We start from the raw sequence: 26439 nt of genomic DNA, 5'->3' as shown, positions 1-26439 counted from the left end.
GGAATGCCGTGGCAAAGATAATTGGCGAGTTTGGAAAAAGGACACTGCTTTTAAAAGAAGTTGTCTAGGCAAAATGCACCAACGCAGGCAATGTTAGCATTCCCCTGGAAAGGACTCGTGGATAGAAGTTCCTTTTAGGAAACATCCCTATGTCTGTTGTCTCTTTAGAGCTTTATCCGTGTTGGTCAGAAAAGGGCTTGCGGTATTTTTGGTGTGTTAGCGAAGACGGTTGTGCTTCTAATTGGTACTGAGGGCTTTGATGATTCATTGTGAATGAATGAAAAATGGCTTTTGGAAGTGCATATAGTGAGGGGGAAAAAAAAAAAGGGCCTGGTCTCAAGGCAACTATGCTCTAATGTTGTGGTAATGATTCCTGCAAGAACTACACTGTGATGTCTTCTGTAGCACTAGTGATGCTCTTGTAATGTGAGCTATCGTTTTAAGCCACTGTTAATCAATCTTGATTCAGGAGCTGGTGAAAGGCCATTGACAATTTCCGTCTGCCAGGGATGGGGTGTGTACTTTAGTGGGGGTCAGTTGCACTTTCCCTGCTCAAAATGAAAGATGCCTCTAGAGCGTGAATGTTTAAACATCTTGGATGGCAGGGAAAGTGCAAACTCCTGCAGCGTAGGAGGGAGGAAACTGCAAGAAGACAGATTGCTCCTGAGCAGAGCGTTGCACCAACAAGTCCTCTCATGAAACGGCTCTTTACAAGGTGCCCACAAACTGCTGGGACTTCTTGCAAGCTGCAGGGTGGGTGCAGGGAGCAGCACAGCTTTCTTCCCAATGTCTGAGCACTTGACGGGAAGAGCTGGAACTGGAAGAGTGATCGTGGCACCGCATCCCTGCAAGAAGTCTGTTTTCAATGAAAAGTTGCGTCATAGTCACTCAGTTGGATTAATGCAACGTTGATGAAAGAGGGTTGTGATTTGGCAAGATCAGAGCTGCATGAACATTAGGGCTGGGACTTGGTCCGATGCTTTTGCAAACCACTGAAGCTTGCGTACCCAGTGTCTTCTAAGCCATCAGTATCATTTGCCTTCTAGATTTTATATCATGTCCAAAAGGCCATGTCTAACTTAAGAAACCGTTGCAAGACAGATTGAAAAGTGAATGAGGAATTGAGGAGTAGTCCAGGTCCTCCCTGTGCATACCACGTGGCAGGCAGTGGTGGCTGATGGTCAAATGATGGTCAGATGGCCTTTGCCACCTTCTCCTGCCTGTGTTAGGCAGAGCCTGGGGAAGTTCAAGACCTTACGAGAGTCCCTGGTTGCTGCTCTTTAAGAGAAGTAGTCTTTCAAGTGTTTCCTCAATCATGGTTTGAGCTTTGCAGATCTAAAACCATTTAACTGATAATTTACATACAAATTACATCTGCGATCATTAAGGATAAGCAATGGAAATTGCCCTGGTTATGCCTTCACTGATGGAAACAAAAGGCCATAGTCTTCAAAGGTTGTTGCTTTTTGATGAAACAATTCTGATAAAGTCCAGCTGTCCTGGCATGTTAATTATGATGTGATGAGGCAGGAAATGGCTGTAGTGCCTTCCACAGGAAACTGAACCTTGGCATTCTCATTCCTGCATATTTAAAGCTAAAGCAAACCTTTTAGAGCAGTTTTGTTTACGATGGTAAGTATTCTTTTAAGCTTGTGTATTTACTTTGCCTCTGTTACAAATACATTTTTCAGAGGCCAAGGTTTTCGCATGCAGGCAGAGAGGCTGTTGAGGAAATCTAGCCTAATTTTCAAGGCTACCCAGAAAATACAACTGCTCTGGAAGTCAAGGGAGGCTCTAAGTGGCTCCATAGCTGTGAGATTCTGGGAGAGGAGGGCACTCCTGTATACACGTGTGTGTTTGACCATTTGCCCTGTGTGTATTTTTAAGTAAAAGGCATGCATAGCAGATTTCACTCTGCTTTTGGTGTCCTTCTAGCTTGACAGATACTTTAACTGTCTGAAAAAACACTCTGGTAGATTTGTTCCAGACTGCATCATGAATAGCTTTTTATTACTTCCAGCTTTTTTGAAGGGATTAGTGCTGGTGGAAGGTGCAGGATTGGTTCCACTGCAAAATAGTCCTCTCTCTCTGCAAAATGGCTTTGTTGGTAACTCAGTTTTCCCCTTTGTTGCCCTAGAGAGGTGCCTCGACTTGGTTCTGGAGGGCCACCTCCAAGGCTTTTTCTCCAGCACCTTGACCTGGGACTTTCTTCTATGAAGTCAAGGGCTGATCATCATCAGTTCCTACTGGCAGCAGTGGAATATACATTGTTGATACTTGTTGTTTCATCCTTATCATGATTTTTGAGAGGTAGCCCTAATTTAAGGGATTTTAATAATCCTGGCTTACTTCTGGCAAGGCAGTAGACATTGTGATGGTTGCGTTGAGGTCCACCAACAGTAATTTATTTGGGAGACCCCTGGGTAGCCCTGAAGATGGTGCTTTTCCTCCTTGAATTCTAGTCAGGCGACTGGAAGCTTTATGGCTTTTTTCCTTATCACCCTTTAAACAATTTCTTCTGGGCCAAGCAATGGTAAATTGGCACTAAGAACAAAAAGGTATCTAAATGTAATCCACATGCTGTTCTTTTCATGCCTTGAAGAATTTCAGAAAGGATGAAACAAGGTTCAAATTCATCAAATCCTGTAGAGTGGAAACCCACTCAAGGGAGCAGCAAAAATTGGATGTTGCCTAGAAGTGTTTTTTAATTAAAGGTCAAATACAATAGTCCTGAAAACCCTGGGGGAGAGGGAGGGTTTGATGTGGTCATTGCAGGCACACTATTGCCTGCTTGAGGTGCTTGTCAGGCAGCCTTGGAGTTGACTACTTTTGTATTTCTTTGTGTTAGAGAAGTCCACATAAAAATTGAGGAGTCCTGAAGTAGTCCCCTGAGCTGCCCAATTTCAATTTCACATGCAGGAGATTTGCCTGATTAGATGTAATGTATTTGCAGTGGAGTGCAGTGTGGGTCAGCAGGATATTTTCTTCACTAATGAGAGCTCGAAAAGCAATCAGGAATTCCCACCCGTTCCCCTGCTGCTCATTACCGCTCTGCTCCGGAGCCTGCCCTGTTGTTCCTGTGATCTTTTAACAGCGGTGCTACCTCCTTCCACCTGTCCTGTTGGCAAAGATGGGATGCGACGGACAAGGTCCATAAGAGGAGTCGGCACTTGGCGGTATAGATTTGTTAACTACGTTCATTATTGCTTTTAGTGAACAGGGATGTTTTTCCTCTCAAGACAAATAGAAGCAGTAAAAGGTGCTGTTAGGTTATGACAATTTAATCTATAAAGAGAAATGCTGTGTGTTAATCGCATCGGTGCTGTAGGAAAGCACAAAATGAGGGCGAGCGTTACCGTTTGTGGATGTTGCTGCCTTTTTTTTTCTCTTTTCCCTTAAACATACTGAGGAGCTGCCAACATACGTTGCTACTACCTCGTGAAAAATGGTAGGATGTCTTGAAGCGTTTTCAGGCGGCGTTTTCCACATGTGATGTCCGCATGTTTTTCTGTAAGCTCCCCTGTAATTCAGGAGCATTGCAGGTTATGCTGATGCAAGGGGAAGCTTTCCAAGCAGAGTCCTCTCTCCCAGCCCCAGGAGTTTCCTTTCCCCTCCTCTCCCCGAGGCACAGAACTGAGCCGCTTCTCTTTGGTCCTGCCTCCATCGTCCTGGCCTCGTCTCTGCTCCACCTCTTCCATGGAGCAAAGTTTTTCCTCCCTGTGCATTTGCTGTGTACGAGGCTTATCAGAGTGCTGCTTTTCCAGGAGCAGGGTTGTTTTTTTTTTTTTTTTTGAGTGTGGGAGTTGATGAAAAGTGGGGTTATATACAAGAAAACCAGAGGATGAGCTGCACTATAATGCGGTAGAAACCTGGCTGCACAAGGCAGCCTTGTTGGGGGAACTATTGGTGGCTGGATCCTGCCCAGTGTGGGTCCTGGGCAGCACCCTGACGGGAGCTTCTCTTTCGGGTAAAAGAGTGAGCTTTCACGTATAATAACTTAAGAGCTGCCTGCAGCAGGGCAGCATCGCCGTGGACGAGCCGTGGAGCCTCTGCTTTGGAGGTTGTCCTTGCCAACAACTGCATCCAGGATTTTCATGCTCTATACGTGTGAGAAGGTGTGTGTGATGGACGTGATGAAGAGCAACCACGCTGGCTGCAAAGTTGTTGTGTTGGTGTTGCCCGTTTGGGGTCAAATGTAGGTATTCTGCTCCGAGATACCAATATAACTGGTTTGGATGGTTGGTTGGCTTTGACCTGCCAGAGTTTACTTTGACTGTGTGGGAATTGTGGGTAGGGCCCAACGGTGGTCACCTTACATTGCCTTGCGGAAGATGTTTAGTGATCCAGAGAAAATATCCTTTTAATATATCAGTACCAACATGTAATTCCGCCTTCACCCCGTGTACTTGTAATGTAATTTGGTCTTTGCATGTAGTAGCTAATGCCTTTGGTTGGCTTTGTTTAAAGCCTTCTGCTGTTTTAATGTGATCCTGTTTTAGCAAACAATGTTAACAGTGATTTTCCTTGCATCCCTAATTCACTTTAGTCCGTGTAACAATTTCTTAGTGTTGCAGTTAAATTTTCAATAGTTACCTGATTTTCTATTTTGATTACATGCGCAAATTTGCTTTGCTTTTCTACTTCATTAATTTTAACACTAATTGCCACTTCAGGCAGAAAAAAAAAATCCCTTATCCTTCTTAGCATCATTATAGGACTTGCTTTAGAATGTTTTCTTTATACTGAGAGAGACGTTGTTAAAGGATTTATTCCTGTATTTTCTATCCAGCTGTATTTTTATTTAGAGAGGGGGGTAGCAGGATTTCTGAGTTTGCACTGATTGTAAGAACTGCTATAAATATTTGAGGAACGGAAGAGTTTATTTATAGTGGAGTGTTAGGCTGCTAATGAAGGAAATGAAACAGGGCTGAGAGAAACAGAGTTATTTTTCTGGACCCCTCTAGTCCTAAAATTTCCACACTAATCTGATTTGCTTCAGGAAAACTCCATTGTAAAATAAATTAATGTTTCCTACTATTAAACAGATCTTGAATCTTTAACTTTTTAAAAACTGTTCTGGTGAGACAACTGAAGTGATGCCATGCAGACACTGTGCAATGTCACCAGAGTGTTGCATTGATCCAGAGCATGGAACGTCCTTGTGTATGGATCTGTCTTTCCAATTTACTTCTTGGAGGGTTAAAAACAGATGGGTCGTTTTATGTTTCATTCTGCTGTGTTTGCCATACTGGTACGTGACAAATGATGGAAAACCTGGCTGAGAGAAGGGTTTTCCATGTGGTCCTCATGTGGGCACAGGCTGGGCCAGGGCATGGCAAGGAGTAAGGGAGAGCCCTGAGAGCTTTGCCAGCAGCCAGTAAAAGTGATCACTTCAATAAATACGGGCTGAGAGAGACACTCGCCACGGTGTTGGACATCAGTCAACATTTGGGCTTCAACAGTGGGAAATCTCTGCAAAATGATAAACTCTATTGCTGAGTTTTGCTGAGCCACATTTACTCATTTGGTTTCTTCCTCTTAAGATTGCAGAAACATGTTCCATTTGTAAATATATTTTGGTGGTTTCTATGACAGTAGCAGCGCAATTCCCCTTGCTGCCGTTCACTGTGAGTTTTAGCACGCTGCTGGGCATGTAGGTACATTTATCCCCCTTCTAACAGATGGGGAAGGGTTAAGGCTGATGCTTCCAACAGGTCTTCTGACTTGGTCTGTCTGGTCCAAGCCAAGGTCCAAGAATTCAAAGCTTGCTGAGCATTCTCAGTAACTCAACTTGAGGTCAAAAACGTCTGATCATTTGAGTCTGCTGAAAACTTGGTCCCTCTATCTCACTTGATGTACACAAAACAAAGAATATCTGTGGTTAATTATTGGAATTTTATCATAAATTATATACTCAGATGGAGCCATTTGCAAAACTCTGGTCAACACTTGTGGCATATGATTTCTGTTCACGTACTCTTTCTAAACCACGCTCTCCCTGCTAAAACGAAGACGTGCAGCTCTTTGTGTCTGTGGAAGGGGCTGGAAAGGGAGCGTGGTTTCTAAATACTGATATTTCTGGATGTCTCTCTTTGCAACAGGGGCACCGTATTGGACACATACGGACAAAATGGAGAAAAGGCTACACGCGGTGCCAGCAGCAAACACTGTCAAGTTTCGTTGTCCAGCAATGGGAAACCCAACACCGACCATGCGATGGCTGAAATAAAGAGTTTAAACAAGAGCATCGTATTGGCGGATATAAGGTACATTCTCATGATGTGATTTCGCAATTTCTGTTCTTGAACAAGTCTGTAAAAAGAAAAACCAAAACAACAAACCAACAAACTTGCTGAAGTCAACAGAAAATCATTTAATGGCCTTGGATCAAATGTAGAAGCAAAAAAAAGTAATTGTTTTCTTCTGGGGAAGCATGAGTGGTTTCTTTGGCAGTTACTGAGCACTAACTATATATTTTTTTTTCTCAAATTCAAGCTTGTAGCATAGCAGTGCAGCTAAGTGTTATTTATAGAGACTTACTTGGAAAACTAAAGACTGACTTTGCAAAGCAGAGTAAGACACTTTTGCTCTATTAGTTTTCAGCTGCATTGTTAAAAACACGGCCATCCACTCTGATGATTGTAGACAGTTTAATAAAGGAAGGGTTGGAAGTCAAAAGTTGTGATTTTCTATAGAGTTTATGGTCTGTGAAACTGAAATGGTAAGTAGAATTTGAAGGAAAGTCACAGCAATTACTTACAAGGGTTTGTTTGAATTTTAAACAGCTTCAGATTAGATGTTTCATTCTAAATTGGTGGTTACTGATTAAGAGAGAGTTTTAGGGAGGCCAGCTAGCTCTGTGGGTTAGACCTTTAACCTCCTGGTATCTGCCTAGGTTAGGTCAGAAGTCAGGATTCGGTCATGTTATCCCGCTCCTTTCAGGGGATGGGAGCGTGTTGACACGGGCAGTGAGTTGGTGTTCAAGCACCATCCTGCCCCACGTTCCTGAGTTACCGTAACCTCTTCTGTAGACTGTATCTCCATGGCTTTTCCACCCACCCAACACCTTAGCACCTTCTCTCCAAAAAATGAGAAGTTTCTGAGTTGGTCACCTTGTGTCACGGTTGTTAGCCCCAGCCTAGAACCTCTGCCGAGGAGCTCAGAGCAATTTGTCATGGTAATTCAGTCAGAAGTTAACTGACTTTTCCAAATGATGCAATAAGCTCAAGAGTGAGTCCTGAGGGTTGCCTGCCCCAGCTCCACGCCACTGTCTTACCCTCGATTGCAGTATTTTTGGGGTGCTGTGTTTTGCGATGCCCTGATGGAGCCAGGGTGTCTATTGCTTCGTGTGCTGTTGACTCAGATCCTGCTTCGTACAAAAAAAATATGTTTTCCAGTGCAGAGGAGGACAAGCTGTAGTCTCCTTTCCTCTCGAGCTGGATTTACTGTAGAAAGTGTCAATTTTTCCAACATTTGTGTTAGCAGAGAGAGCCCAGAAAATCTTTCTGCATGAACACTAATTATCTAAGTAGACTTTTCCATCTATGTTTGCTTACACCATAAATTACTGTTGCTTATGAGTGTACACCTGGCAACACCTTCTGCCTTTCATAATGCTGTGGAGTGTTAACGAATTGGCTACGGTTCAGTGATTTTCACCTTTCCCAGTGCTTTTTTAAAAGCAAAAAAAAAAAAGCTAATTAAAAAAAAAACAACCTCAACAAACTAATCCTGTCTTGGAAAATAATAGTAACTGTTGCGGTACTAACTGAGACGTTATTTGAACACTTTACATCTCATGAAGGGGAAATGCAGTTATCACTCTTGAAAACCGTGAAGGAAAATGTGTGTCTTGGAAGGCAGGATGGAGATACCTGATCTCTGGTTTGGGATGGTGATCTCTGGCAGGGTAAATCAGCCCGTGTGGGGCTCTGTTTTGCCATTGCTAACCCGTGTTAGTGGTCTGGGTGAGCTCAGTTAGACTTGTGCCTGCTAAGTGGCACAAATAAAATTTTTGCTCATGTGTATTAAACGTATACAATTTCCTAGGTATGTGTGTACTCTGGGAAGAAACCACAGATGCCTATTTCTAAAGGCAGCTGGATAAGTGAAGTCTATACCTATAATTCTAAATCACAACTTCTTACATCTCTTTAGTCTGAAGGAAAAAAGAGGGGACACAGCTGTGGATTTTAGAGTTTCTTGTTGCTCAGAAATAAATAAAATTTTAAATGATGTGGTAACATTTACTTGTCATTGTCATTCTGCTTACATTCTGGTATGTATATTCCAGATTGACTGTTGGTGTTTCGAATAAGCATCTTTTAAAGATGGAAGCTTGTTTTCAGGGAATGGGTGTTAAAGAATGAGGCCTCCAAAGATTCTGTGCCCTGTTCTTATTAGAGGAACAGAATGAGGTCACTGTGGGCTTAGTTCAGAATTATTCTGAAATAAAGAGAGAATTGTATTTTCATGACACCTCTATACCAATGAATTTGTAATGAAGGAATTGTTGGGAAGGACAGAGTCCATGTTGGTCTGTGTATCACAGCAACTCATGATAATTCTTGTACGCTAGTTTGTCTTGAATCTGGGCATTGCTGTATGTAAAGCATTGCTGCTGGAGATCTTCATATTTATAACACTTTGAGCAACTAGAAGAACCGGAACCAAGCTTGTCCGTATCTGCTATCACCAGTTGATGTAACACTGTCTGTCCCTTTCGGAAGAGGCAATCGTCTCTTGAAGACTTTAAGAACAAAGTAAAGGGAAGGAAAAATGTGAAGCTTTCCAGTAATCCTTCAGCCACCTCTCTCCTGCTGCCTTGACCTAAAAAAATCTCTTCTCTTATCTCAATCAGATAGTGGCCTGTAGCACTTTGTCCCACTGACTGGGGAATGTCTTGAGTCAATTTGCACTCGGGCAGGCTAGCAGAAGGGTGTATGTGCTGGCCGAGATAGCGAAATTCCTCCACCGTGACTAACTCAGGGTGGTGAATTTAAAATCAAACCATTCATGATTTTTCAAGTTATAACCAAAATTCCTACAGCAAGGAGAAGGGGGTGAGTTATCAAATGTCTAAACCTTTTTTAGTCTTTTAAAATCTGCCTTTAAAGTGATGATAGCTCTTGCTTGTGCATTTAAAGACATTTTATAATGTCTTTGAGTGATTAATATAAATCATCTATGAGAGACCACAGGAGCCTTTACTTTTCTGTCCACCACCCGGAAAGCAAATGTATTTCTATCAATTGTTACTGTTTAACAGGTGTGTGTTTTCACATATGCGTTTTGATAAGCTTCATCACCACAGTCATCTTATACACGTTTAAATTCTGCTGGGTAAATACAGAGTAAAGGAAAAGTTCTGACTCTATAGGAAGTGTGAAAGCCTGTGGCTTTTGTAGGAATGTTCTGCACTTGTTCTCTCTGCCTGAGCAGCACCAGCATATGTCTGAATCGTGCTGATTTCCGTGGGGCATCATATTTAGGTTTTTAATCATTTCTGTTGAAATTGATGTAAAATTGACCCCTTTTTACCATTTTGTTTTGCTAAGTGACAGTTTTTCATGATGTATCTGTTACCTGAAGACACATATTTTAAAATTAAGCAGAACTATCCACAATTTTTTATATGATACACCAAAAGCAAAATGTTTCTATGAAACACTTCTTGCTCTTTCCTAGATTTCTGACCAACATTTCTTGACATTTTGATTCTGGTTTAAGTTTCTCACCTCCAGGCTATATCTTAAGAGTACAGTTGTATGCATTGGATATTGATAATTTAGTTTAAAAATTGGTTTGAAGTACTTATCTAGAAGAATTGGTTAAAAATATGGTGGAGAAAATGTCCAAAAAGAACATGGCAGTAATTTGGTAGAAGTGTCCATAGCTAGTCAGGAAAAAAACATGTTGAGATTATGTTTATTGTCTCAATCCTTTTGCAAATAAAGTACTATTTTTTGGGCAAGAAGCACAGATAAAACATGAAATAGGTATTTCAAAGAAATAATAAAAAAAAAACAGATGGCAAAAGCAGTTGTTAAACTATGGTGACAAAGTGTCTGAAGGGTCAAGCTGTGATTCGGGATGCTTGGAGTGCAGTTGTTCCTTGAATTTCCCTACACCAAAAAAAAAGGCAATGACAAATTGGAAGGGATACCCTGAAGACCAGCTGGTGGCGTGGGTAAAACTTTGTGGGTGTTCTCCAGGATTTTGAAATAACTCAATATGAAATAGGGCTTCACGGAACAAAATAGTAGAAATAACAGGATAATAGCTGGCAAGGAGCTAGTCAGGTTGGAGAGCTGGAAGTGTTTCCCACAACTGATAAATCTCTGTCTGTGGACACTTGTCCTTTTCCTGGATCCCATATGCCTGGTGAGGACGCTCCTGCTTTCAGTGGCTTGTTGCTGCCCTCGTGTTTTTTCCTAGTGGGTTAGTTCACATGAGCTCCCCAATATGTTGTCTGCGACATGAGCTCAAGTCACCTATTTAAACAGCTTAAATGGATCCAGTTGGTATTACCCAGGGAAACTTAGGGAACATTTGGAGAGGTGTAGGACTGGCATCTTCAGTTAGAAGAGCCCTAGTGAGCAACCTGGATGGAGCTAATGGTTTTAACCTTGTCCTGGGTTAAGTAGTTTTGCTGCCCAAAGACAGGTTTTAATGGGACTAGGTAGCGAAGCCAGGTTACTTAACAAAGACCCTGTTAACAAAGCCTGTCCGATCCGGCTGTTGCAAACTTCGTGGTTGAAGGGACGTGGCAGGACCATCACGTGTCTGAGAAAGAGAGGTTCAATTTGTGAATCTTCCGCAGGAGATGTCATCATCCCCAGCAAAGGGGAGTGTTTCTGGGCTTTGCAACGCTGCACTTGTAACCAGAAAGCACTACGCCAACAAGCTGGATCTAGTTGAATCCAGATCCATGACATAAATCCAGTTGTGTGACGATGTGTCACAAATGCTTTGGGCCTCTATGGCAGTTGTTTAGCGTAAACTGAAAAGGCTTAAGCTGTTGTTTTATTATGAAGATACTATCTTTTCGTATTGGAGTTACAAGAAGGGAAATTGCACAAATACTTCTTAATGTCGCCATCCAGTATATCCACTTCTGGCTGTAAGTTAGTTGTTTTCTTACTGAATGCTAAACAAATTCTTGTGTTTTCCTATCAAATTAATTGCTTACAGCTTGTTATCAAATTTTATTTTGTTTTAACTTACGTGGATCCGTGAGCTGTTCTTCCTGTTTTGCAGTCTCGAATTGCTTAAAAACACTTGCTCTCGTTCTGAGAAGTGTGATGTAACTTGTCATGGCAAAAAGTTCGGGTCACTTTGACCAAGTCTCCCTCAAAATAATAAAGAAGTAATTCTTTACATAAAGAAGTAAAATATTCAAAATATGTAGGTGTTGTGTTTGTAATTTGCTGATGGTTTATGTCAGTGATTCTTCCTGACCCAAACTTTGACGTTCAAGGTTAGCAGAACGGTGAGACAATAAAATAACACCAATAAACTCTTTCTAGCTTTAGAAACTTATTTCTTAACTCTTCATAGTGTGAAAAAAACCCCAATAAATAGCTTTGGTGTATATCATCCAGAGGAGAGGCTGGGGAGAGAAGAGCTGTAAGTTTGGGCTGGAGATTTTGAGATGGTGTCACACATTTCTGTGACATTATGTTAGCATCCATGCCCTTCACCTGCTGCTGGGGTCTCATCTACATTTTCTTTGTTTTTCAAAGCCTGCGTGTCCAGTCATTAGCTGCTATTATTATTAATGCTATTATTAGTATTAACTAGTTAATGAGATAATTACTAGCTGGGGGGACTAGGAAAGCCAGGAGCCCCTTACAGGAAGGACTTTTCTTCCAAGCTTTGAACTGAAGGCATTTTTACCTCCAGTAAGTGTGAGAGCTAAGCTCTTGGCACCGGGGATGCAGCTCTGCGTAGCCTTTTCCTGCTGGTTTAGGACCTTCACAATAGTCAGCCATGAAGGAGGATTTCAGACCTATGGCTGTAATGATCTTTTAAGAATATATAGTTACTGGAAGTGTCACTGAATGGTCTATAAATTTTTTTTCTGGTGTACTGCACTGAATTACTACTTTCCATTTGGCTGATTAAAATGACTGTACCAGATTGTATTTTTATTCTGTTTGCATTCTATATACTTTGCAGTTTAGAAGTTGTACATTACAGCTACATCATGTTAAGATCTTTGAACACTTTGTCAAAAATGTGATGCTAAAACAAGAGATTAGTAGATAGCCAACAAAAGGTCATTTTGGGAGCCAACTTATGATGCAAGAAATATATATGTGTACCAGATGACTCTATATACTTCCAGTACTGGGCTGGATCCTATTTTCGGCAAGACTAATGCCAACGCTCCCTTTGAGTTCAAACAGGAACAGAATCAGCACCTTTAATACATTCTGTCCGAGAAGGATTGTATGAAATAAATGTATATCCTTATGCTCTGTTCCTGTGAGGATTTTCTTTAGGCATTTTTCATGAGGCAGCATCTTCATTTCTTTCTTGTGATACCCCAGAGCAGCAAGAGATGTAGCCACTGGATGTTATCAGCGGGAGGGATCCCACATGTTGCCCTTCTGTACTTTGTTTCTCAAAAATATGGGCTGTGTAATTGAGCTATTTGAGAAAAATATGGATGTTAAGGGATCATATCCATCCCATATTGCTGGTGGGTAGTTCATATTATCAGATGATTGTTTGGAGACAGATGGGGAATATGCTGAGGGTGTGAATTCGCTTTAGAGTGGATTGAGAGGTAAAGCCTGGTAAAACAAGGGCTGCTAGTTAGTGCTATCCTCGTAAGCCTGGTAGGACTGAGTGTGCACTAATATGATGGTGACGAGGTACATTTATAGCAGAATGCATGAAAGCTTTCCCTGCTTTCACCTGATCAGGAATAAATAAAGTATTTCAGTGTCCAGAATTGTCAAACAAGGACAGGAGAGGCTTTTTTAAACACGGTGGCTCTTCAGAAAACAGTCCTTTTGGAGCGGGAGAGGGTGAAACTGTACTAGTGAAGTTCTCAACCTCTCTGGTTGCAACCCGCCAGGTCCGCAACCAGCACTGGAGTCTCATCATGGAGAGCGTGGTCCCGTCTGACAAAGGAAATTACACGTGCATCGTGGAAAACCAGTACGGATCCATCAATCACACGTACCATCTCGACGTTGTGGGTAAGTAGAACTCTGTCACGTGCAAGACGATGTTTTTAATTAATGAATTTCTCTATTAAAACATTTAGAACTAAGCTGGTGCATTTTGCATTAATTTTGAAGGTGATTTCACAGTAGTCTGTAGATTTCACTACATAACCAATTACTACATAACTTTCTACATTCATCTGCCCCACTTGTGTCTGTAGGACTAATCTACCCATGCCTTGGCAAAGGTGTAGTACCCATGTGTGCAAGTGAGTTCTTGATGATGTGATACACCTACAAGCTTAGTGTGACAAACAAATAATAAATACTCACACAATTTTAATCATTAGCATTACAATTTAATTGTTATTTGTACAATTGTACCAACACAAATGTTAATAACTGCAGGTGTGAAAACTGTCCAGTGATCCTTTAGATTGCTGTTATTAAAGCTGAAATTATTTTTTTTGTCTTTTTAAATGACAAGCTAGATGCTTGGTGAAGCTAGTGCAGATCTGGAGCTTTAGGAAAGGTACTTTGCATTCACAGCAGTATAACAGAGATCCAACTGTAGCCTGTTGCATGGGCCATATGGAGTTCCTAAAACATAGGTGACAAAAATTGTGAAGAAATGGTTTTACTTGAGGACAAACTCATAATAAGCTATCTGAATTCTTAGTAGTAGCAAAGTTGTGATCCTTAGCTAAATGAGGACTTGAAATCTCAGAAACCAATTCCATTCACCCCTACTCTTGCTGATTAGCCTGGAGGGGTGTGAGCAATTTTATTGACTCTGAAGGCATTGCTGTCCAGAAGTAATCAGTCTGGCTGTTACAATAGGTCCTGCTGGTAGTACCTTTGGGGACCTGAGAGGCAGTTTCTCAAGTGTCTTGAATGGGCTTTGCTCTCCCCAGGTTTGTGGGATGATCTGAGTGTCACAAGCTCAGCGAAAAAAACTTTTGATCAAACAGTATTGAAAGCAAAAATTGATTATTGTAAGCTATTTTTGGCTGGTGACTGACAGCCCAACTTATTTTCTATGGAGAATCTTACAGTGAATTTGGGTTTATAAGATCAAAACAGTGACAAAATTTTCATTTCCCTATTTCTTGATTGTTTTTTACATAGATAAAAATGAATTTCTTGCATTGTTTTGGGTGCTCTTTAAAAGTAGTGTTTTATTTTGTCTGTGACCACTTAAATCTGCGGGAAGCCCCTAAATCCAAAAGAAAACAAGTGCCATCTTCTCAGGCAGCAAGAGATAAAAGCTTTCCCCACGAAAATGCCAGCGAAAGCTAGCCTTCATGGAGCAGAGGAGGAAAAATATCATTTGGTGATGGGGATGCTGTCAGGCTGAAGCCCCAATACATTTAAGTCTTCAAAGTCAGTCTGTGAACCACCCTGTACTTGGTTTCAGGGAGTCACCACTGACGGCAGTGAGGATTTTTGTAGCCTTGTCAATATTTTATTGTGCTCGGTAGAGTGAGCTGTGGGTATTGGTGAGGTGAACCGAGCGACTGGCAAAGCCATCTTTGTTTGAACACTTCTTTAAACAAAGTTTATGGAGGGTGCAGCAGCAACAGCTGCCAGAGATGCAGCAGAGATGTAAATTGTCTTCTGCGTGCCTCTGTCTTCCGCTGACCACCTCACTGGAGGGCATAGGCTGCTTGCATGGGCTTGCTGGGGACGAGGCTTGATTTATAGAGCCTGGCCCAGAAGAATGCAAGGAGATGAGTTGTGGAATTTTTGGAGGTTTTTTGGGTTTTGGAATTTTTTTTCTTAAGCCTTTAGAGAGCTTAGATTGACTCAATTTTGATTTTGGTTAAAACTGTTTTTCAGTAGGCTGCATGGGAGGAAAAAGCCAGTTTTGCAATATTGGGAGTTTTACTTGTTGAAACAAAACTGGTTAAAAATTCCCCTTCCCTTCTCTGTCCCTTGCTCTGTTTCCTTGTTACCACCCCAGTGCCCAGTCTGGCATGTTTCATGCTGACCATAAATTTCTTCACCCATTTTTTTTCTAGCAAATGTCTCCATGGATGATGTGTTCACTTGAGCAAATATTTGTCAGAAGCCCTCTCACCTCCTCTCCCCTTTTGAGCCTTTTGAATGTCTTGCATTGAGGAATATTATGCAAAAGTTTATTTTTCCTGGCAGTAAATTATAGTGACCTGCATGAATGAATGGAATGGTAATAAGGATTATGTCATTTATTTAAATGTCTATTCCTTTCCTATAGAGAGGCAGAAAAGTAAACAGTGATGTTTTTCAAAAGTGACTGGTGATTTGGGATGCTGGATGCCCAACTGATGGCTCACTAAGGAGCCCTGAGCAAATATTCAGCATTTTCTGATGCTCAGACCCTATGAGATAGCAAACCAGAAATCCAAAAGGCTCTTCTGCAAATCCCAGTCTGCATCTTGGAGTTCTGCACACTTAATCATTTTACTTCCTTTAATTTCATGAGTTAAAGAAGGTAATTGTTAGTTTACTTTGAAAATACATGTATGGGAATGCATGCCCTAAGATACCTGTGTTGAATTACTGTGAGTCTTTCAAGAGATACAGCACTGGGACCTCAACCTAGAAGGGGGATTGATGTTAGAGAGCTCAGTCGTTTGTGTTGCTGAAAGCTTGTAATAATCGTGGAGGTTGGGCATAAAATTGCTGAAGCAGAAAATTAAGGCTGGCCAGAAGGGGAAACTGATGGTTTTTCTAGTTGAGACAGTTCTACAGAAGTTAGTTTTGTGCTTTTTTATTTTTTTTTTCTGTTTTCATGTGAATTTTCAGTTCCCACAGGGCTGTGGAGGGTTGTGGATGTTTGTTTAGAAGCAATTGCACATGTAGACCGTATCTTAGAAAATTCAGGTCATAATTTTAGTTCAAGTTCTGTGTAGAAAACTTGTCAGTTGAAAGCCTCTGAAATTGCTTTTCCTATATGGTTTAACTGGTTCCAGAGCTGATTAAGTGTAAGTAATAGAAAATGGTATTAAACATGGTAATGTATTACACTGACATGAGCATCTGACTATATGGTGTAATGTAGAGAACCCGCTGATTATGTCACAGATTTGGGAGGTATCCCAGCAAAAATTGTGCCAAAGAATGACACAATGCTAGTTAGGAATATCCAGTATTACTCGATGCCAATAACTTTCCAAACTTTGAACTCTTTTTGACAATTAAAAGCCTGGAGCCAGCAGGGCTGAGTAGTTTTCAGTCAGAATGTAGGTGTGAAGTATTCTCGTTTTTACCTTGTAATTACTTGCAAGAACCCTCTTAAAATAGTCAGCTCAGATGGTCTCATTCAAATTTACAAACTTGGCAAAACCGTCACACTGAATTTTTTACAATGGGAGCAGAAAATACTGAAGAAAAAAAGCATCAAGTCCTTGGCAGCCTCTCTGTATTGCACAGGATACTTGTGCACGTTGACAGTGTTAGTGGGGAATTGTCCAGTCCAGTTGGCTAGGATTATTCTGTGTTGGAAAAAGTTTTTCTTTCAATATTCGGGATACCCCAGTCAACTGCCTTTTCCTCTCTCCTCCTCCGCCATTTCAAAACAAGGACTTCAACAGGCTGTACACGGGGCTTTGCTCGGGGATATCAATGTGTTAGATTGCAGTGGCAGCAAATGGTGGCGATACAAAACTCCGTTAGGATACTGTAAAAGGGAGACAAGTCGATTTTAGCTTTTTATTGGAGTACTACTCAAAAGCTTCAATTAATATCAGATACTTATTGTCCAAGGCAACATGCCAGCGCACAGTAATTGCTTACAACTGAAATGCGGAGAGGCTGGGAGAAGGAAATGTCACTGTCCATTTTAGAGATGAAAAACCGAGCTGTGGAGCGATGAAATTTCTTGCCCTGGGTCACACAGGAAGCTGGTGGCAGAGCCAAGAAGTAAAGCTGGTACTTGAATCCTAATCCAGTACCTTAATTAAAAGAATGTTCTTTCCCTTGCACAGTTTAGCCCATCAGCTATATTTTTTTTTTTTTTACATGCAGCTGAAGTGCCTTTCTGTTCTTTTGTATTTAACAGCAGGTAGAAACTCACATTTTTATAGTAAGCTTACTACTAGACTAACTCCATTCTCATTAAACATATATAAAGTCATGCAGTCTTAAGGGAGAATAAATGAAAACGATGTGATTTTCACTTACGAGTTGTATTGTAGTGAATCCGGGTTGAAGGAAGCAACGTGGGAATGCAGCCGCTGAGACTTGTATATAATTAGATCACACTTGGATGGCAATTATCGCTAGAGTACAGTATCAGCAGCATCAGTTCTGTTTAAGCATAGAAGTAACTAATTGAATTTATATTTTAATGGCAGAAAAAAAAAAAAAGGTTAGCCTTTGAACACTCCTAGTGCAGGTAGCCATTTCTGTCCTATTTAATGTCATCATCCAGGGAAACAAAAGACTTGATTTCTGATGGGGTTTGGCACATTACCTTATTTACTGGGTTTTATGAGCAGCTGCCATAGCACGACGCATCTTCCAAGAACATGTAAGAAGACCCTGCTGTTTACTATAAAAATGAACATAACTTGTCAGAAATATATATATATATTTTTTTTTTTAATTCCTTTTGCAGACAGTTTAGCTGTACTTTGGCCAGTTCCTAATTCACCTGATAGCTGTGTCTTTGGTTCTCATTACTGAGGAGTGAACACCAGAGGTGGCAGATACCATACAGTTGTCCCTTAGTCATAATTTGTATTTTTATATGAAAACAGTGTGAGAATAACTTATTTTCCAGGAAGCATTTTAAATTACTCTCAGCTTAAACTTGTCCCCAGAAATCTCACGTATGAGTGGTTTTACTGATGGTTGTGCAAAAAACCCACTTTTATTTTGAACTCTTACAGGTTTAGAGGGACTTAGGGTGAATTTTATTCTTGCTTTTTACAGGACGTTATTAAAAAAACCCCTTTTTGCTATTGGTACGTCACTGTTTATATTTCCCTTAGTTAAGAGAGAAGAAAAAACTTTGCTTTTGTTTCTGCTCAGTTTTATTTTTGGATTTTTATGTGTTCTAGCTGTGAACATGGCACGGACACATACTTTTTTTTTTTTTTTTTTAAAGACATGTTTCCATTGTGTCATTCCTGAATTCATAGAAACATATGCATTGTTATTTACTTTTTCCCGAGGCTTGTTTTGTTAAAATAAAGTTCAGAACTAGTTTGACTGAACCTGTAGTACTTTCCTTAATTTCCAAATAATTGTTGTTAGGATTCATAGAAAAAGGAACTGACACCAACTAAATACATGCCTTGGACCTTACATCACTGATGTCTAGAAGGAGTTAAATGTAGGTATTACAACCAAGCCTAAACTTGCCTTGCTGGCAGATGTGCTTGTCGTTGTTGACTGCCTCTTTATTTACATGGACAAGCTTTGGCTTGACATCTTCGCCCAAGCGCTGGCGGCATGGGACATGATGAGACAGGGGCTGGAAGTACGAAGGAATCCACGCTGATGCTTGCCCTCAGGTATTTGGTTAGGCTGAGAGGGAAGAAGATTTTTATTTAAGGTACTGATAAACCCGAGCTTGGACCTTACACCTGGCACTAGGCTTTTGGCGGGGTTTGTGCATCTGAGAAGAAATTACACAAATTGTTTAGTGCTGGAGGCTGTGCGGTTCGCTCCCAAAAGCAAAGCCCACAGTGGGATGATGGTTCAGCTGAGGGGAAACGAAAGGTTCCCCTCCCCGCCCTGCCTGTCTTAATAAGGTAAAAATAGTCCAACCTCCTAGTTTTTGTAGCGTTAAAGCTTCTGGTTTCATTGGAGTAGTCTGGCTAAATTACATTTTATGGACAAATACTAGTGTCATTACTTCATCTGCGGGGTGAGTGGTGAACTTGTGTTTGGAATGCTTCCTGCGGAGTCTGCTGGGGGAGGACTGGTCTCCCTGTCCCACTTTCTGTCCTATTACAGCCCCAAGGCAGGTATTTCTCTTTCTTTTGATGAATGATGAACAGGATATTGTTTCAGCTCTGTTATTATCATTTTTAATCATGCCTTCTAATTCGTGCACTATCTTACTCCTGGAAACGCAAGTAGGAATTTGCAGGAGTTGTCTGAAGATGCTAACAGGACTGTTGCCTTAATGTGCAATTGGCACGTGTCGAAAGCCATGTCTGTCCCTAGTAAGAGGGGCTTTTTAACCTGATTCAGTCTTTTCTAGCAATTTTGTTACTGAAAAAAGTGGGAAGTGCATTTGACAGTAAATGGAGTCATAGAATCGTAGAATGGTTCTGTTGCTCAAGTTACATTTTCTTAAAAAAACAGGGAGGGAAGCTTTGAATTATCACAAATATAGAAAAACTGTAAATGAACGGTGATACAGACTGGGTGAACAGACCATATTAATGGCAAACACAAGGTTATTATTAATCATTGACTGCTTCATTAATAAAGGAGTTTGGAACTGCCTTTCATCACGGTGTCCCCGAGCGTGGAAGGAAACACAGAGGTGGGACAACCTCTTGGCTGCAATGGGATAGCTGCCTGTGGTGGGTGAGATGAATCCTGACTTGAGAGCACTCCACTGGTGGTTTTGGGCATGAAACTAGGATTAAAAGAGATGTAGCAGAGGTGGAAGTAGATGGAGATAGCACTCGGCGGTAGGCATCAGGAGTTGTGCGTGGCTCTAATGAGCTGAGGCTGGGGTTGATGGCACTGGGATGGAAGAGTGAAAGGGTATGGGGAGTCACTGCAATGCAGCAGAGACAAAACCTTGAGGGATGGTACTGGGGTGAGATCTAGTTGAGTACTAGGTAAGAGAGTGAGAGAGATCTGGCAGTACCAAAATGTGGACAAATTGGTAAAATGTGAAATTCTGCGGCTATTAGAGAAGATGTGCTTACAGCCTTCATGTTGGTATCCTCTCACTACTGTGCAAACAACTGTGAGACTTGAAATCCAGTGGTGACTGTGTTTTACAGGTTTTCAGGTTTTTAAGTCATTAGGTCATCTTTGGATTACTACCATTCCCATGGTGCAGCTTCAACAGCAGTTTTTCCATTTAAACATAAAAATAAAGTGAAAGCTAATTTAATTATAATTTAAAAGCCACTGGAAAATCAGTCTGTTAAGCACTTTTGAATTTTGAACTGCTCTGTAAATATAAAATATTAGGATTGTTTTTTCTGGTTACTCTTTAAAAGGTTGCATGGATATGTTGAAATTTTTGACTGCTCATGGAAGAAAAACACTGATACTGGCAGAACTTGAGCTGAGTGAAGAAGGCAATATGATAGTCTATTAGTTGAAATAAAGTTATTCTTCGCCATTTTTGCAAGATGTTTATGTCCGCAGCATTGTATCTGCTATTAGATTGGATTATATTCATTACTGAGCAATGTAATTTCATTTCAGCAGTTGGCTTCAAATGTATGTTCCCATTTGACATCCGTGCTAATGCACTGCCTAGAGTTTGTGAAACCCTCCTATGTCTACATTTGAATTAATATTCCAACAAATGACTTTTTTTTCCACCCCCTACTCTTCAGTGAAGTTTTCTCAGGAAGCGGTTCTGGCACCTGCTGCTCAGTCAGAAGCTGGTGATGGTGCTCCCGTCTGTTGGCTTTTCGGATGTGTACGCTGAAAAGCAGGAAAATGTGGGTGCAGAAGAGAGGTCAAGAACTACAGAAAGTAACAAAGAGAAACTTTCTTGTTTTGGAGTACAAATTTAGTGTCCAAGCATGGCCAGCATGAGTGCTTGCTATGAACGCAGTTGCTTCTTGCAAACTTCATTTGGATTTACCTGAATTACTAGAAATATAATGACAAATGTGTGCAGTCAAGGTCTTCCCAAGAGCAGTGAAGGAATGCTTCAGCATCTGGTCCAACATTTAGAACAGGTTCTGGATTCTATGTTGCAGAAGTGAATGTGATCCTGATGGTGGGACGTCTCCCCTCCTGACATGGGACTGCATGATGGCAAACTTCACTTCACTGCTTTGATCAATGTAGCAAGTGTACTGTGTAAGAACAGGGGGAGAAGTGTAGAAATATAAAGAGGGCTTTTAAAGGTTTACATAATCTTTTAAATTTTACTTTAAAGGCAGAGCTGTTTTCAGGAAAGGAAATTTTGGAGGATGAACAATATGCAATCAGGTGACAACATCAGCAATAACTCCTGCTGTGTGCTTCATGGCATCACTGGGTATACTGGTGGGTTAAACCCACTGCAGCTGGGAGAGGACATCATCCCCATGGGAGAGATGCTTTTTGCCAGGCATATGGTAAACCTTTGGTGGAGCCCAGTCCAACAATGCTGGACACCAGCGTTGTCTCTGGGTGTTGTAAAGCAGCTGAGTGCTGGGAGCTGTGCATGGTACAAGGGATGATATCTCCGTGTGTAAAAGTTAATGCAGTCTCTGGAAATGGCCAGAGCAACAAAATTTTACCACTTGGCTGTGAGAAGTCACAAGTTCTTTTTTTCTAGTTGCTTGTAGCCTTTTTCTTTTAGGGTACACTGAAAAGAATTTGAGTGAAAATTTCAGCTCCTTGTAGTCCCGTTTCCCGTGTTTTTTCACACCAAGAATAAGGCCTCTCCCTGCTTTGTTCAGACACATATGAAGCTTTTGCTTCTCCGTGCACTGTGTGAGGGATACTGCAGTTGAGCTCCAAGATTAGTGTTGTACAGCTCTTGCTGCTGTGGCTTTTTCCGCTGGTGAGGCTCACACTGTGTCAACCTGACAATAGGGCTTTGCTTTAAGGACAAACTGGTCTTAAAACTCTGTTGATAATTTCATGTTTTGAAACAAGAGTATTCACGTTGCTTGCCTTAGCCGTGGGCTTGCTGGATGTTCCTGTCTCTTTTAACTGTCTGATATACGTGTGATTGAAAGGATAGCTTTTAACTAGTTCTGATTGCGATTTCTTTTTTTCCCCCCTTGCTGTTTTCACTGACATCAACAGGCTTTGTATCAAGCCAAATAAGTCAGTCTTGTTTTCTTTTCCCGGCTTGCTGCCAAATGAGAAAGAGGTGTGCAGATGAACTTATGCTGTAAAGGTTTTATGTGAAGATGGATTTGAGCTAAAATGCACATAGGACAGCAGGCTGGAGCTGTGCTGTAGAGCTATCCAAACAGACAGATGGGATAACATCAGTGGGAGCTTTGCCTGCTGGAGAAACTGCCATTACTTCAAGTCGGAGGTGAAGGTGGTGAAGCCAAGGACAAAGAGCTTGAGCACATCTGATTAGTTGCTGTAGAGATTTTTAAAAGGTGTACTGCCTTTTACTCGGCTGACCTTGGCAAGTAGAAGGGCTTAGGCGGCACAGGGAAATTGGATGGGTAGGAGGCTGTCTGTCTGCTTCTGGTGTCTGTGATGAAATTTTAATCTTTAGAACTGATATTATTTAATAGTCAATCTTAACATGTTTAATTTTATGAGAAAATATTCAGTGACGGCAGGGAATATATGGAGTCTGTCTCCTTCACTGTCTCACTTGGTGGTGGTTGCTGGTACTGCTCGGCAAACCAAAGCAAAGATGGATGTTTGGACCTAGTAGTTAGAGATTGTGTGACACAGCAGCAGAGAGAGATGCCTGAAGTTGTTATAAAAGGCCTCTAAATTTGAGCACAGAGGTAGTTTAGAAGATGGTTATGCAGGTTAGCCCCTCGCTCCCATCTGCATGAGCTCTGGGCTTCGCTGTGTCCGCTGGTGAGGGCCAGGAGCTCCAGCCGCAGCAATACCCCTTGGAGCTCTTGGCCACCGAGGTGACTTCTTTGAGTAGCGTTGGGCCAATAGGAAATGCTACACATGGAGACTCCTGCTGTACAGGAACACTGAATAGTATGAACTTTTGTTGGCTAACGCCTATGGATGAAAGACGCCAAAATTTGTGAGGCATGATTTCATCAGCACTGGTAATGCTTGTCTGATCCGTAAGCTATTCTGCTCGGCTGCCTGAAAGGCTCCTGTTCTTTATCAAATGTTCTTGCCAGGGATGGTCTTTACCTCTTAGTGTTTAATGACGGTGATCTGTTATTCCTTGTAGCCTTAAAACATCTTCTGATTTTGCAGTTTGGGAGGAGAGCATTGTCCCTAATGTGCAGTGGATGCTACCCTGGTGTGTATAAATTACCTAGGAAGCGATGATTGGAGGGGTGTGTATGTATGTACGTATAAATGGAACATGACAGTTCAGCAGCACTTCTGAATTGGCCATATACAACATGCAGAGCTTTATGTTATGCAGAAAGGAAACCAAACTGATGTGCAGCTGGTAGAAGCCGCTCAGCTCCTGGCTCACGTATAGATAGTGTATGACATTAATTAGCAGAGGCGTTTTGCCTACACCTGCTCGGTTGTTTCTGAACTTTTGAAATAGCAGCCAGCACTCAACCTTACTTCTCCACGCCATGGAGCAAATTGTGGAGTTAGCAGTGTTTTCCTTCCAGCGTTTCATAGAGTGCAGCCCCCCATAAGCAATTGCTTCTTGCTGGAAAAAGGAAGTGAAGGTTTGGCTTGGCCCACATGTAGAAAGCTACCTTGAAGGAGGAAGTTCCAGTGGGGGCTCTGGCATCTATTTGGTTAGACCCTTCCTACGCCACTCCACCTAGGAGTATGGAGAGCAAGTGCAGTTCCAGATTGGGTCCTTTGTATGAGCTTGGATAATGCTGGATTTATAGAGAAATACGAATTGCAATTCCTCATGCCTTGGCTGCTCTTGGACCTCTCCTCAAAAGAGCTCTCTAATTCAGAGAGCAATAGTTAATCCAGCCTCTGACTGCCTGTGAGCTGAGGCCAGATTTGCAGCTCGTGTAGGTGGGATCTTTCATGAAGTACAGTGATCCTTGTATCTCTCCTCCCAAACTGCTTCCTTTGCTGTCAGCTAGGGCAGGATGGAAACTTGAAAGGTCTTCACTCATTGAACGGTGAAGGATTGATAAACATGTAATCTTTCTTTTAATGGTTGATATTTAGCCCAGGTGTCATGAGGTACGTTGGTTCTGTGGGAAGCTGAAGCTATATCTGAGAGCTTTCACCTTCCTGTCAAGTTCAGACAGCAGTTACGTCACCCAGAAAGTCAGCACAGAACTGCATTTCCTGCTGGAGAGATTTTGGTAATGCCATGGGTACAGTTTGTGAGGGCGCTCTGGGTGTCCCAGAGATGGGTGACACCACTAGGTTCCCACTCCACAAGGCTTGTCCATGGTTCAGTTGGTGGCATGAGGGATGTGTTTGGCAGATGTGCATCTGTCTGTAAATTACCTGCCAAGGACACCCCCAGGTGTGCTGCCTTATTGGATAGGAGAGGACACACAGTTAATTTGGGGACAGAGCCATGTAGCAGCATGTTCCTTCATCAGCAGTGCTGCTCCCTGAGCTCGGTGGCCTTCAGGGACCTCTTGTGTTAGGTACATGGCTCAGTGGAAGTGGTGGGAGAGTGCTGCATGCTGGGGAAAAATGAAACATGGGAGAAATGTTTCAGTCCAAGTGTGTGATGAAAAAGCTGTGATTGATGGTTAAGGTGGAAGAATCAGTCTTGCAAGTTTGGGATGCTAAGCCAAAGACAAGGCAAGAGCCTGTGATTACAGTCTGGGCTAAAACGCTGTAGGATGCTTTTGAGACCCATAATTTACAGGATAATTAGCATTTTCCAGAGCAACAGATGTTGCACGATCAGAAGGAAGGTGGGTGGGAATGGGCAGTGCTTTCACTGAACAGGGTCCAGACTGCTGCTGAAGACTTCCCGAGCTCGGAGTTAGGCAAAATGAGCAGCTAGAGCTGAACGTGCTGTGCTGACCAGGGCAAGCGAAGAAGAGGACATGGCAGGGCTGTGTTTTCAGTTAAGCAGAGAGACAGCTGGAACTGCTTCATTTTTTATTCAGTGGTGACTGAATACACAAAATCTCTACCAGGGGCTATCGATCTGGAAGGGTTATGGATGCACTGAGTGGCATAATTTGAGGGAACCCTCTGTAACTTCACAGTGGCAGTCGTCACGATGATTCCTTAGGAGTCAGTAACACTTCAGAACTGGTATTAAAGCCTCTGATAAATGTGTCTAATTAAAAATTGTGAAAGAGAATTAGATAACTTTTTTTTGTCCCTCCCCCCTCCTTTCTCCCCTTAATTGAGGATCTCTCCGTTGTCCCCAGAACTCATGTTTGGTCTTGGATTAGCTATTCAGCTTTTATTTTCCTAGCCTGCACTTGAATCACACATTTGCAAGGAGAGGAAACAAGCATATTCAAAAGGAGAAAATAAAAGTAGTTTGGTGTTTTTTTTTTTTTTTTTCTCTTTGAAATGAATCAAATGCCTTATCCAAAGTCCATTGAATTCCATGTGAGTTCTTCCCCTGACTTCAATGGGCTTTGGTTCTGGCTTTTAGCTCCCATGGAAGGTCCTGAACTGTCTGTCCTAGGGTGACAAGGAGCCTTGGGTAGACAATTACCAGAGCTCTTCTCAGCCCCTGGCACAGCCAAGTTGCTAAGGAGACTTGGCCTGGGGATGGGCCCCAGAGCTCGCCCCTTCCGGGGTTTTTGTCTCCGCTCCCTGCCAAGGCACTCCAGTAGCGGCAGAGCCACTCTTTCGGTCACAATACTCTCTACTTCGGCCTCTGGCACCAGCAAATGCTGCCCTACGTCTTCCCTCCATTGGCGTGCTCGGCGAGCAGCCTCCCTTCCTGCAGTTTTACCATCCCTGTGCCAGGACCAGAGTGGTCAGGTCGGGTCTTCTGGCCTCCATTGGCTGTGGAATTTGTTTTTTGGCCTCTGCCACCCACCACCCTACCCCAGTGTCTTCCTCTCATACATTTTCATCATGACTTTTCCTGTCGCTCTCCTCTCTGATTTTCCTTGGTGTTGGCTGCAGTGGGTCAGCAAAAAAAAATAAATAAAAAAAAATGGAGGAGATAAAGCCAAGGATGGGAGAGAGGTGAGGCCCTTTGGTAGGAACCACCATTCCAGGGACTTAAACTTCTTAAAGAGCCAATTCTCAGGACTCCCTGTGAAGTGGGCAGGCTCCAGTCGTCATTTCCAGAGTAGTTCTTCCAGTCACTTCTCCCTCCACTATCTGTGTCAGGATGGGCTCCCAGCCATCTCCACGTGTCCTGCAGGGCTGGGAGCTCCCTGGGCAGCTCCCTCCATTGTGCCAGTTCTTAGGAAACTTGGACTTTTCCAGCTTTCCTGGATTCTTTGCAGTTTTCTCTCTTGGGGGAAGGTTTTCTGAAGTTTTAATATTAACAGGCTAAATGACATTTTCTTCTAAGCCATCAGGCAGGTGTCTTCAT

The 26439-nt window shown here is 42.1% G+C and overlaps 1 protein-coding gene across 1 annotated transcript in view; it reads left to right on the top strand.

Annotated features, from left to right (window-relative positions):
* LOC104471371 (fibroblast growth factor receptor 2-like) overlaps positions 1-26439 on the top strand; it is a gene marked incomplete at its 3' end in the record, with an annotated part of 66315 nt that overhangs the window by 17910 nt on the left and 21966 nt on the right. Inside the window, 3 exon segments of the mRNA XM_010086697.1 lie at positions 6102-6225; positions 6227-6266; positions 13088-13211. Of these exon segments, the coding sequence (XP_010084999.1) occupies positions 6102-6225; positions 6227-6266; positions 13088-13211 (288 nt within the window).

Source organism: Pterocles gutturalis, unplaced genomic scaffold, assembly GCF_000699245.1.
Source record: "Pterocles gutturalis isolate BGI_N339 unplaced genomic scaffold, ASM69924v1 scaffold16301, whole genome shotgun sequence".
Taxonomy (NCBI): Eukaryota; Metazoa; Chordata; class Aves; order Pterocliformes; family Pteroclidae; genus Pterocles; species Pterocles gutturalis.
This window is presented reverse-complemented; position numbering and strand designations above follow the sequence as displayed.